This window comes from Schistosoma haematobium, chromosome 3, assembly GCF_000699445.3.
Source record: "Schistosoma haematobium chromosome 3, whole genome shotgun sequence".
Taxonomy (NCBI): domain Eukaryota; kingdom Metazoa; phylum Platyhelminthes; class Trematoda; order Strigeidida; family Schistosomatidae; genus Schistosoma; species Schistosoma haematobium.
This window is the reverse complement of record NC_067198.1, coordinates 25,890,027-25,904,675: the sequence shown is the minus strand read 5'-3', so window position 1 is coordinate 25,904,675 and position 14,649 is coordinate 25,890,027. Positions and strand designations below refer to the sequence as shown.

General features: G+C 32.0%; 1 protein-coding gene across 1 annotated transcript; it reads right to left on the bottom strand.

Annotated features, from left to right (window-relative positions):
• Positions 1 to 910: 910 nt before the first annotated feature.
• On the bottom strand, positions 911 to 11,117 carry MS3_00005363 (uncharacterized protein). The gene is made up of 4 exons (XM_012943702.3): positions 10,843 to 11,117; positions 7,862 to 7,931; positions 4,286 to 5,181; positions 911 to 3,751 (listed from the first exon to the last, which is right to left on the bottom strand). Exons 1-3 carry the CDS (start codon positions 10,960 to 10,962, stop codon positions 4,943 to 4,945), a joined length of 429 nt encoding a protein of 142 aa, XP_012799156.1. The 5' UTR covers positions 10,963 to 11,117; the 3' UTR covers positions 911 to 3,751; positions 4,286 to 4,942.
• Positions 11,118 to 14,649: the final 3,532 nt, after the last annotated feature.

The window sequence follows — 14,649 nt, the reverse complement described above, 5'->3', positions numbered from 1 at the left end:
GAGGTTAAGCGTTCGCTCTCGAGACCGAAGGTCCTGGGTTCGAGTCCCGCGTGCGGGACCATGGATATATTGACGATACTTCCGCAACTCTCGGTCTGAACAGAAATGTAAAGTAGAAATTCATCATCATCAAGCTATTTATCACTATCTTTTGTGCAGGCAGCCATCTTTTATTATTTGCTAATTGGTTCGTAGTGAACGTCTGAAACCTTTGTGAGGTTTCTATATTTCAATACTTTCTACTAATTTACTGAGTTAGTTTGCACATGTAGAGAGCGTACTTTCAGACAAATTAGCCAACAATTTAGTTAGGATTGACCTTCATGGTTAGGCAAAAATCAAACAAACTCAACACACATTAATTTTAAATCACATTTTGTCAACATTGGTTATGTGATGAATAAGACTATAACAGTCAGTTTCGTTTCATCTATTTAAATGCATTAAATTACACTGCTTGTTCATAAACTTCATTAATTAATCCTACATTAGTTTTAAAGATCATTAATCTTAATGAATTCCTTTAAGTTAATAAATGCTGAAATATTTTCTTTATCTTACTGCTATATCTTGATTATTCTTATACTTACTATTAAATCTATCATAATACAATCAATTATTATTGCCTAATTATTATGATTAGTCTTACAATCTACACGGTTTTCTGTTGCTGCCCGACAAATTAACTTGATGATTTTAGTTTTTTATGTATGTGTTGCTCAAAGATGGTATCTAAATTAATTAGGTGCTGCCTAATAATCATAAAGTCTGGTTGCATTGACATCTGAAAATGAGATAATTTTATGAATGAAAAATACAATGACTATTAAAAACCAATAGAAATGAATAATAATCTTTCGATATTCCACTACAGCATTACATTCAAACACACTTTCAATAACTTGGAGAAGCATTTTCTATAATAAATCAATTTTCAATTTTATTGTTAAATGAACGACTTTCTAGTTTGGTGTTTTTTCTCACCTAAAGTAGTGCCGTATAGGGTTACACAAATAGTAAAAAGAATTCTGAAACTTGCTAAATACAACGTTTGGAAATTTAGTAGATAACCATGAGAATACATAATAATTTAGAATAAATTTCGTCTAAGCAGCTAATCACTTATTTGGGAGGAAAATGTATATCACCAATGAATAGATTACTAAATGAACTGGATTTGTTGACTTTCTGTCTTAAAATAAGGTCAAATATACACACTACAGAAGACGTTGTACCAGGTTCTAGGTATCAGGACAATATTCAATATTTTTTCAACTAACTGAGCCTCTTGAGTTTAAAATAGACTGTGGGAAAAAGGAACGGTGATGAATAACATCTATGGAAAAGTCATCATTGGGTTAAACTGGAATTTTTCTCGACATCTTTTTTTATATATATTTATTATAAGAGAGAGTTTCATTTAATTCTTTTACCTATCAAGCTGTATTTTGTATCCAATTGTATTTCTCAAGTAAAAGGTCGGACAATTTGCTAGAGGCAAGTTAATATAATGCAAAATTGAATGATGTACCATAATATATACATTAAGACACATTAAAATATCAATTCATTGTTGATCTGAGTAATGACCTTCATTTTCAATAATATTACATTGACCTCATGCATAAATAAAGATATTTTCGTTATTTTCGTCTGTGAAATAGAATAGTTGTATAAAATATGTAATGTGTTTAAACTGGTCATCTGGATAGTGGATAGTAGTGGAATCCAGAAAGCAGGTCTCAGAACTCATCACATGAATGTACTTATATACCAGTTTAGATGTTTCCATGAAAAATCGACATACGATACTCATCTCATTAGAGCTCTTTAAATTCGACTGCTGAGTCATAATAACTACCAAGTTGTACAACATTTACTACTAATTAAGGATTTCCATTTTTTCATTGTTTCTTCGGTGATCCATTCAGCCTCAAAAGTCATGATATTTAGTGTGGAATCTGAAGTCTTGTCAATTGGTGTTAAAGTGAAAAACGTTAACAATAAACCAACTAAGTGCCGACTATCCTTCGGTAGGGCTGAAATGTTTGTATTATTTGGCCGTTTTATAGAGATGCAAGTAAATATAATGAAATAAGACAAAATTAAGAATAAGAAAAATTAACAAATAGATCTGTACCTGGAGATCAATAACTATGGTATTTAAGTAAACTACCGAATGAACATAAAGCTATCCTTATTTATCAGTAAATTACTTACTTTTTAACCCCGCCAGTCCAGAACAAACCTTTTCAGTTGTTTCCAATTGCTGTTCATTCTATTGATGTCTACCTACAATTCCCGATGCAGTGTGTCCCGTCTTAATCTCTTCCATTTCCATTCAAGATCCCGAGTTGCCGCCTGCCTCGTGATGCCGTTTGAGGATTTCCGGAATGTACGTTCTATACACTTCCGGCGTCTTTTCCCAATTTCCTCTTCAGCTGGAAGCTGGTTTGCCCTCTCCCACAGTAGGCTGGTGCTGATGGTATCCGACCAATGGATGTTGAGTATCTTGCGTAGACAACTATTTATAAATACTTGCACCTTCTTGATAATGTTTGTAGTAGTTCTCCAAGTTCCGGCTCCATACAGTAGAACTGTCTTGATGTTCGTATTGAAGATTCTGACTTTGATATTGGTTGACAGTTGTTTTGGGTCTCATATATTCTTCAACTGTGGGAATCTTGTCATCGTTTTGCCAATCCGTGCCTTTATGTTTGCATCTGATCCTCTTTGTTCATCGATGATGCTCCTGACCAGTTACGTAAAACTTTCCACCTCTTCCAGAGCTTCTCCATCAAGTATGATTGTGTTGGTGTTCTCCGTGTTGTATTTGAGGATCTTGCTGTTTCCTCTGTATATGTTGAGGCCTACTGATGCACGGGCTTCTGCTACACTGATCGTCTTGACCTGTATTTATTGGTGTGGATGAGACAGAATTCGAAATCGTCTAGTTGCATCCAACCTATCTATTGAATTCCATCCTTCCCTTCAGATGTCAAGGTCTTCATAATCCAGTTGACCACCAGATTAAAGAGAAAGGGATAGAGTAAGCAAACTTGTCTGACTTCGCTCCTTACTTGGAATGCATCTGTCAACTGTCCTCCATTGACGCTTTTGCGCTGTAGTGCATCGTTTGAATTCCGGATGGTTTTGACGATTTTCTCAGGTACTCCATAGTGTCGAAGTTTCCATAGTGCCTTCCTACCCAGACTGTTAAATGCTTTCTCTCAGTCAAGGATGTTGATGTATTGTGACGAGTTCCATCCGACTGATTGTTCAATGATGATCCGCAGTGTCACGATTTGGTTTGTGCACGACTGATACTTACAGAATCCGGCCTGTAGATCTCGAAGCCGAACGCCTACTGTGTCTTTCATCCCGTTAAGCCACACTCTTTTGAAAAGTTGCTCGGTACCGACAGTAGTGTAGTGCCTCTGTAGTCTTCACATGTACTCAGATCCCCTTTTTGGTATCTTGGCGAGATATCCTTTTCTCAGTCCGTCAGCACTTGTTCTTCCTCCCAAATGTTATCGAAAAGAACGTGAAGTATGACTTACCAAAGAAAGAAGTAAAGCAGCCTTGTACAAACTCTGTGCTTGAACAGAGCTTATATTGAACAATCATGGGACACGGTAGACTGAAGTGGAGTTCGTCTGAGTTGTTTGTTTTCAAAAGTTTTATTCAACCTTTTGTAGATATCCTTTTAGAGACAGCGTTCCTATTGTCTAACTTTTCTGGAATTGATCTCCTACAAGGCGATACACACGTTCACTTTGAATAAATAAATAATATAGTCTGATTTGGCAAGAATGGAGAAAAAATCAGAGTCCTATGACTACCTTAAGTAACAATTCAATCATGCTTAGGATGTGATTCTCTCCCACTAAACAAAAACGTTACTTCAGGACTGCCCTATGTCAGTACCTTAATTAATGATATAGATTGAAATGATTGAGTTCGTCAATTGTTTCAGTTATCTTAGAAGTCTGATCAGTTCTATTAGGCCAGTGCCTGGTGAATTCTCGGTTCGGCCTAGTTTTGCGATGTAGTCAAGGTATCTGTCACCCAACAAAGGATAAATTTATTGCTCAGAATTCTGTAGTTTTACATTATAGCTATGAAACATGATCTTTAAAAAATGAAGATATATGTGGGTTGTTACACTCACAGAGACCTTCGAAGTTTTGATCATGTAAATTGGGATTACTTAGTGATAAATGCTGAGATCAGACTAGGTATTAGGTAAGTATGAAGAATCATCGTATGTCGAAACACCACCTACCTGGATCTATTATAATGGCCAGCGTAGGAGTAAGTTGGAGACAGCTAGTGGCTGTTTATGAAGTCATTGACTTTTGGGATGAGAAACGATATTTAGCTGGAGATTACCTGGTTAATTTCATCTCGGTTATCACGTACAATCGTTAGAGACTTTGGTTGACATGGGTTGTAATATTTCACAATCTGCATGTGTATTAAGTTTTTGTTTCCCTTGTAAACATAAGTTTCACAATCAACCTAAAAATTCCTTTATATCACACCAATCCATACTTCTTGATATATATATTCGATACTTAATATTTGCTACTACCACTAATTCTGTCATTACTGACACTATTCTGGCAACTCGTTATACTAATGTGATGTAGTAACTTGGACTAATACACATATGATAGATGCTTCGTTATGTATGACTGACTGAGAGGCGTTTCACTATAAATATAACTGATAAATACTGAGTGGTAATGAGAATAATTTAATTGATTTATAAGTAAACACAGTTTTAAACTTTCTTCTAAAATTCAAATGAAATGAAGTTTATTCACAACCGGTTATATCACAACCATTACTGTTTATCACAACCAAATTAAAGTTTTCAAATATTCTTTAGTGAATAAATAAGAGAATAATATTTTTGTTTGATTTATCCACCAAATGTTCAATAATGATTACGATCCATATGACGTTTATGTGCCCATAAATTCCAAAATTGTCGTCCATAATAACTTCCAGCTGGAACAACATCTGGTTCAGTTTTTCTACTACAGTCTTGTGTACAACGACGTGCATATAATTTGCCTTCACAACACCATCCTGGTGGACAATCATAATCAGCTACACATAAATTTTGATAAGATCCAACAATTTTATTTCTAGCATTTCTAAGTTGACATTGTACTATCATTTGAAATAAAAATAAATAATTCAAAATAAGAATTCTTTTTAAAAAATCATATAATATATATATTTAAGGAACATTTATAGATAATCTTAATATATTACTTAAATAAATCAGTTATATGATCATCAATGTAGAATATATAAAAAAAAACAATATTTTCTACATACATATGGCAACTATACAAATAATAAATATCATACGTTGATAGATCATTTATGGAAATATAGATTGATTCTTCATAGAATAATAAGTTCTTTAAGGAGTTGTATATTATTCATAAAGTGAACAAATCATTTCCACTACTATTCATTTAACTAATATTGATAAAAGACATTTATATTAATTTATTAAGGTCTATATCTATATATTTTATTATACATCAAACAAGGGTTAAGGAGAGTGGGTTACTAAGGAAAATCTATTTAAACAAGTTTCAATGTTAAATGGTTTCTTGATTCATTTGAACTCATTTCAAAAAGATCTAGTGAATCATAAACTTTGATAAAAGTCTGTACAGAGACTAACTACTTTATAATTTGTACAATAAGTGTATTTAAACAAGATGAAAATAACTTTTCTGAAATGAACGTTTTACCTTTTTTTTAAAAAAAAACTAATAAACCGGGATATTTAATTAGAGATATGATGAAGCATTTAAAAAGTGACCTCAAAGTGACAACTACACTTTAAAAGTTATACAAGTTTAAATATTTCCTACAAGAGAATATCGGTTAAATCAAAAAATTGCTAATATCACTTTATGCATGATGAATATTCAATTTTAAAAAACATGGGTAGCTATTGAATATTTAAAACTAAAGAAAAAGTGTCTTAGATACTAGTCATTTGAAAATCAGTAATATATGTGCAGTTAGAATCACTTACTTTGTTGACTCTAAGTAATTAGTAAAGTGAGTAAATAATAATTATTATGATTATACTTTTTTTAATCGTAGAAGAAATACATCCACTTAACGGTGGTGATGATAACAGCTTACGTTTCGATTTTTTTTTAAGAAAAAAGAAACAGATTTCGATGAATATTGAAATTAACTACTACCCTTATTTAACTGTAGAAAACGAAACGTACTTTTGAATAATTTACCCTGACTTAGTTATAAAATAACTGGAATTAGAAGTAATATTTAGTCTATTAACAATTAGACTATTATAACAAATGAATACAATATAAAGTAATTGAACTAAATATAAGAATGTATATTAAATCAACCGACTAAAGTGATCTAACTAAAAATACAAAGTATACTGAATGAATCCGTTTAATCTGTAGTTGAAATTTTAATACCAAATATTATGAAATGATTAAAATTTCTGAAAATAAACAAATAATTTACAAGGGTTAAAAGTTTTCCGAATTGAGGTCATAAAACTGAATGAGATTAAATGAAATTCATTGAAAATAAGACTTTAATATGTATATTATTGAAATAAGTACATTTATTAATGAAATGAGTGAAGCTGATTTGAAATATTTTTTTTATTGATATCATGAACCGGGATTCGAACCCACGAGCAGGATTGTGGATGCACACTGCTGAGGAGTCTCGTAATAGGAAGTAACAGCCATTCAGTGCTTTCAGGTTTTCAATGGTGGTCTATCATCTATCGGTTCATGATATTAATGAAAAACTTAATAATCTCAACAACCCTGTAATGATTTGAAATAGTTGATATACAAGAAATAATCCTTATGTTGATATTGTTGAATGTTCTCATATAATCTTTTGACTTTATATTAAATAAACATTTCTACAGAATAAGCAATCGTGAGTAATTTTGATGTTAAACATGACAATATCAGAATTTCCATTTCTTAATGAACACTTTCGATTTAACATGGTAGGAGTATAAGAAAATCATGTTTATCATATTTCGATATATGTAAAACATGTTAATAGTTTTGAACAATACTTAGAGTGTTACTATAGATTCAGTATATGGTTTATTAACAATATCAGCATAACATTTAAATGAGTTACATTACAAGTTGAAACTAACAAAAAGATATAACAGCTATGAGTATCGACTGTATCTAAATCAAAAGATGCATTTTCAATGCATAGATATTCTTATTTTGCACTAATTATAACATGACAAGGCTCAGTGAATAGTTCTGAACATTTTCATTTGTTACGATAAAAACATAATGCTTCAGCAGTATCATGGGAGAAACTGACAGTACACTTAAGAGAATTACTTCATAAAACAATGCAAAGATTTGTTTCGGGTTTTAGAATTTTCAACTGAAACCAACTCTTGATGAAAGCCGTCCACAAGAAAGCTACTTGTTTCGTAACAATATTGCTAGTTTATGTAATCAAAGTTTTAATTTATATGAAGTCCTAAATATTTCATCTGTCATACAATCTTAGAAAGCTATAAAGTTAAAAATGTGTTCTGTAAACCGGTGGTTCGTTTATTCGGCTTTCACCATTATTAGTGATAATACCTGTTCGTCAAATTGCAGTAGGCCTTTTCTAGGTCAAATCTGCAGCCTCATTGTTTTAGGGACTAGTCTACCACTTGGAACATCAATACTCATACAATTAGATTACATTATTACATAATCTAACTTTATGAGATACTCATAATGAATTATTTATGCTACCAACATAATAAGTGTTTCTGTATAATAATAAACTTAATTTTACTTACAATCAGGGCTACATTCATACTCTTCACAACAATTGAAATCATCCATGCATTCCTCTCCTTCCATACCACACTAAAATGTAGGAAGTTAAATAAAAAAATGGTCATATATACTCTCATTTATCTGTTATAATGTTATTCTCGTAATCTGATATCAGTGTTAACAATTCTAGAGCAACCATTGCTCATAAAAACGAATACCATGCAAATAAATGGCGTCTGTAGACTAATTATTTTGTTTAATAAATAAATTCCACCGAATAACCAGACTATATACTGTTTTATCATTTTAAAAAGTGTTATCTCAAAAAACAATCAAATTTAAAGACGTACCGGATGGATGGTACAATAACTTTGGGACTCCTTTACGATCTGTTATTGTTTATATTTCTCTGTATGAGTAACTAATAGCTAGATAATTATGTTCATGTATTTCCCTAATTTTAGGTTACCAATGAACCTTTAACTGAAGGTGGGGAGAGTCAGCTCTCCCTCTCCAAACGCTCTCACATAGCCAAGCGTATACAGTCACTGCCAGGGAAGTCCAACTCACTGCGTTTTCGTGACGGGGGTGTTGATTACGAAAGTGAATATCCTGCGCTTAAACATGATTGGCGAACACGGAGGATCCACCTAGGGGAGTTAGAAAACCTTTATTCCAAACCAATGGTACACATGAAATCCATGATCTTGAAGGGAAAAAATGGCGTATGAGCGGTGGGACTGTATCCCCTGACGTTGCTCCACTGCCTTGGTGATTAGACCTTTAGGTCGAAGGCTCCTGGTGTGGCACCCTAAGAAAACCACCTGCTTCGATCTGGGCACCCACACATAAATGAAGTGACTTGTGTGGCGCATATGTGTTCGGTGTCCCTTTGTGCCAATATTTATGTATTCAAATAGTAAATAATAATAATAACTCGGACTATAGGAGAGTGCTGCAAAATTTTAATTAGTGCATTTATTTTGAGCTCTGGAAATGTAGGCTAGTGAAGGTAAATACAAATAAAAGTAATCATGAATTACTTCCCTCACAAGGTACAATAGATGTTTGACAAAGTGAAGCCTAATTAAGATTTCTATATAAAACTTACATCACTGAACTTAATGAATGATAACTATATATCTTTATGCTATATTCTACCTTAAAATATGCCCTGAGTTGCTACAACATAAGCAAAAGATAACTGCTAAATGAATTGACATATATATGACATATTTCAGATTATATCAATCGATAATCTTGCATGTTTGTAACTGAAAAATCTCTTCATTTTTGAGATTCAAATATTAATAGCCCAAAATATAACCATATTATTTTAGTGTACGAATTTAGTAAGTAACTAGGTGATTGTTGTTCATTATATCACTATTTCTGTGTTATATTTCTATGGAATAATAGCTGTTTTGATGGCTACATTCATTTTAGTGTGGTATTCTGCTGTACAGAAATATATCGAATAAATACTTGGAACATCATTACCTACTCTATCGGAATGTAATCGAATCATATAACGCTACAACAACAACAACAACTACTACTACTATTATTGTAAAATGGCATTACTAGTTCATTCATTGATGTTCATGCTGATACAGTAATCTAGCTTATACAAATAGAATGATTAAATAGATACTTATCTAATTCAACGTCAGTGTCAATCCTTGATAGATACACGCTAGCATCTTATGCAGTCTCTGAATTTACTTGTGTTTCGAAATGCATGAGAAAATTCAGTAACAGCTTTTTTAAGCGAACATTTCTTGTCTTCTAAAGTACTTCAGATATTCCTAAAGTGATTTGAGGTATCATATTTTCGTTTTCAATCCTAAAATTAACTTTGTGGTTAAGCATTCATTAACAACACATATTAAGTTGAAAACAGAAATGCATCTAAAAGATCCTATATCATTTCTTCATAACTAAATTTTATATAAGTTCACTTGGTGTTGTTTTACTTGTATCCTCCCATTGTTATTTAGGACTGCAATTGATCAGTCTCATGTTGGCATATATGCATCCAGTGCGGATTGCCTCTATATAGCCTTAAGTCGCAAGCTTTTTAAGCGAAGATGGATAGTGGCTTGCAGTGGAATCCAGGACGCGCGTTTCATCCTATTTGGGACTCGTCAGTTGGATACACCTGCATCGCAGAGTTGACGTTCACTTCGGGACACCAAATATATATATATATATATATATATATATATATATATATACATCAAACTGAGTTCTGATAATCTCACGTATAATGAAACTTTAATAACGAAAAAAGAATCTTGTCGTAAGTATAAACATTTTTACTGATAGATAGAATGATTTTACTTCGTAATAGAATATAATAAAGTAACATATTAAGCATTTACACTGTTTGAACACTAAATAATCGTTAATGTATCATTTATTCAGTCGTCAATCTTGTCTTAATTCTATGGAACAGCTGACTGATACTTCTAGCTGTGATAATAGGCGACACCGGTCCTAGTTTCACGAGGAAATCCACTTGATTAATGATTGGTAGATACACTTGGATGAGGAACGACAGCTATGGAAAAAGCTAAGTTCACCCTTACTGATTGTTTATAACCAACTTATATCAAAATTAAGTTATTTGACTAGTTGAGCGATCCTAATCAATGTAGAAAAGTATATGTATTAAAACTGATCGTGATGTTTAGCAACTTTGAAGAAATAATGAAATTGTCTATCTCTGGAATAGAGCAACTTCACTTCAAGCTGTGTGACATTTAATGAAAACATCCATGTTCGTTAAGATTGTAATGTCATCCTAATTCATCAACTCGTAGATAATACAGGAAAATATTTCTTTTCTTAGTAGGTATTTTAAAATATTAAAAAAATCCCGTTATAGTTCTTCCCCAATCCAATATTCTTATGATGATATGACAAAATCGACAAAAAGTTGACAAATTGGCTTAAATATTAAGGTCTAAAGGAAAAAACAAACTAAATAAATACTTACCAGTCTTGTTACTGCTTTCACGCCCAAGTTTTTATCATAATCCTTTGTTCTTGTCCTTGCCTCGATGACAATGATGAGACAAATGTAATACAAAAATGTACAAGTGTAATATTTTAGCATATGAACTAAATACTATTTCTCCTAAAAACAACAGATTATTGTACTAGATACTAAAATCTAAGTTTTGTTAGTCAAAATAAATTAAACTGAGTTTATAGTTGACAAAGTTAATGCGTAAGTGTTATAGGAACGAAATGAGGGCGGAGAAATATACTCTTCATTATATATATATATATATATATATATATATATATATATGAGTACACAAAAAAAAATACAAACTAACAGTGATTCAAGGAAACATTTTCCAGATTTCAGATGGTCAAATACAACCACTCAAATTCCAATGGCCCAATCAGATTGTACAGAAAGTTTTCATTCCCCACTGTAGATGTAGTTATGCATACATATACAAAATAGGATACGATAAATGACAAGATTTTATATATAGAAAAATAAAGTTTGAAAATATTGATTAATTTTCGCTTCTAGGACATTTACATATAAATATACTTGATTCTAATATGTAACATCTTGTAAAGAACTGAATAATGAACAGTGATATGACTGGAAAAGAAGAAAGAATTTCATGTAAATTCAACTCTCATCGTTGTATATTTCATGATAGTCAGAATCGAATGTTATAGGTAAGGAGTCATCTGTTCAAAGGTGTTCAGCTAAGAGGATCAAGTGGAAAAATGGTCAATGTAGACTCGATCTCGAATAAAGTGTTATTTTCCTGCGAATTGCTCATGAATAATAAAAATACACTACCAAGTCGGTTAGATAAGTTTTTATAGTGTATTCTTTGATTAACATGATCTGTTAAATTCAGATATCATTCTATGAACGAGATATAGTAATGATTCTTATAATTTATGAAGTCTAAGACGTTTAGGAAGAATATCAGTCAGTACTTTTAGTGTATCGTTCCGCATACAATGAAAACTTATCAAATCCAAAACTATTTGACAAATCCCAAGTGGAAGAATTTGAAAGTATAAATCCACTAACTGAACAGTTGAATGTATTAAGGAGTTAAGGAATGGAATACTTTTATGCAAGGTACTTGGACATGGTAATATAACTTATAAAACAATGATTTACTAATCGACAATAAACTTTTATTTCTCTTTGTCATTGTAAATTCATTACACTGTTTAAACGTTTTTCTGCTAAAAACCTCTTATTTCTCTTTTTATTACATAATATCAATATTTTAGGTATAAATAATTATCCCCTTAAAAATGATCTTTACTTGTACTATGGGTCTAGAAATAGATTGTGAGCGATACATTTTCTACCAGACTGAAACGTATTTATTTCAATCTACTGAAATGAAAGCATGATGAAGTTAAGACATTCTGATCAAACAGTAATTTTTTAGCAGTATGAGGTTGTGGAGATTGTTAAGTTTTTGATTGACATCGTGAACCGATTGGTGTTAGACCACCATTGAAATCCTGGAAGCACTGGACGGCCGATTCGTCCTATTGTGGGACTTCTCAGCAGTACACACCCCCGATCCCGCCAGCGGGATTCGAACCTAGGGCCTGCGGTCCTATGCGCGAACACTTAACCTTTGGACCACCGAGCCAGCATCCAACGGTGTTAATGTCTAACTTTAACCGATCCACGAAATTGCGCGACCATCCTTCATTGTACATGTCTCTACCGGACACGGAATACCATTAGCTTTAAATTTTCGAATAAATACTGGAGTTGTATAGCACGAGTTATAGGTATTACGCATAAGTTAACACTAAAACATTTTAAATGTCTAAACAGAACAATTAAACAGGAACGACATTCAAGTGTAGTTTTATTGACTTCCTACTAACTACAACAAATTCTGATCTAGATGTTTTAAAAATATTTGATCCAGTCAGATCGTCCATTAGTTTATCTTGTGCTTGCTATTTTCTATGTAGATATTGGATTTCTTATTTCGGCACTAGAATTCAACTCTTTAAACATTTGATGCGGAAGTTTTCTATAGCATATTTTATTATATTGTAAGTATTTTATTCGGAGACAATTATATGAGAGTGGCCACTTTGTAGTCGTAAGAGATTTTCTCCGCACATCAAGTATTCTCTTCATTGAGTTGGTTAGGATTTAAAAGTTAAAATCGGTTACGATTTGATTTATATCCTACAATGCATGATGAACTTCGGTTATTACACTGGTGTCATCAAGATAAAATTATTATTGATTCATACTCTTTATTGACTGTTTAAATCCAACGTGAGGTGGGTATCCATTTAATTCTACTGGTTGCTGGTAAAGCTTAAATAAAATCTACTGAAAGTCGGTCATTGTTTGACTAATATAATGACATTGTTATTTACTACTGCACTGTGATGGGCATTTACATCAATCAGCTGGATCTACTCACTGATGTTTTGTGACGGGAAGCAATTAGTCTAAACCACAAAGCATCCTAAACATGTAACATAAGTGAAAAGGCTTTATTCTAAAACTTTCTTGTATATGAATTATTTTACTAATAATTTTTTGAGATTGGAATAATTGTCTACAGTCTATCAATGAAAAAGCATCATATCTGTCATTTTTTCGTTACATCAATTTGTGCTTCTCCTCTGAATATGACTTAAATTTGTTTGCACCTCTAAATATATTTCATTCCACTTGTGAAATTATAGGAAAATGAAATGTTTTATAATCATTACTACTGAGCATACTGATTAAACTTTCCCTCCTGTCGATATATTATATTTACACTATCCAAATGAAACTATAATTAAAATAATATCTTACCCAAACATTAGATTATAAGACAACCTGAAGCATTTATAAATGTATACATATCACAGTTATCATTAGTATTGCTGCTCTGTGCTCTCTGTTTCTGTTTTCCTTTCTCTAGCTGTAGATAATATTAATTATTCTATCATAGGACTAGAAATGACCCTAAATACACGGTTCGTACATCAACAGGATGTTCTAGTCTCCTTACAAATAATTAATAGTTCCCAACTGATGCCGCACACTGTCGCAATCCATGAGAAGAATGTACGTTCAATGTACATCAAGTTTTTGAACTGTAACACATCAAGCAGTCTAAAATCTTATGTCTGTCCTTTGCATGCAACGTTGCCATCTGTATCAACTTCATCATGCTTGTTAACCAGTATATATTACGTAGTTATTTTCAGAATATATATTTAGTTATTTAAAAAAACTATAAAAGATGGGCCTTTTGTTTTTCGTTGGTTTTGCAAACAATAATCACTATTTATGAGTTAGTTTGGTTCCAATATCATGCATAATCTAACGTCTACAAGAAACCAACATATTTGCTTGTAGATTCCTTCGACTTAATGCCTAACTCGTAATTATATAATCATCATAGAAACCAAGAATACATCTTGTCATTCAAAACGTGAACACTCGAAATAATATAGTGTTTACAGATTTCTACTATGTTTGGATTAGTGAAATGTCGTAACAACAATACACAAAAAAATTTGTATCCTTTTCGGCACCACATCCAAGCATGTCTTCCAAGTAAATCAGTGCAAAATCTACTTGTAAAAAAAGGCAATTCAGGTTGCTAAATGTCAATAAATATTTTTTTTATGTTTTCACATCATATAACTCTGGTAAAGTCCTAAATGACTTATTCATCTACCACTTAAGGTTAATATAGTTTCATATAAAACAAACATTTCTCAAAATTATTTGTAGTCAGAACTGACAAGTAGTTCAAAATTTATGTGAGTT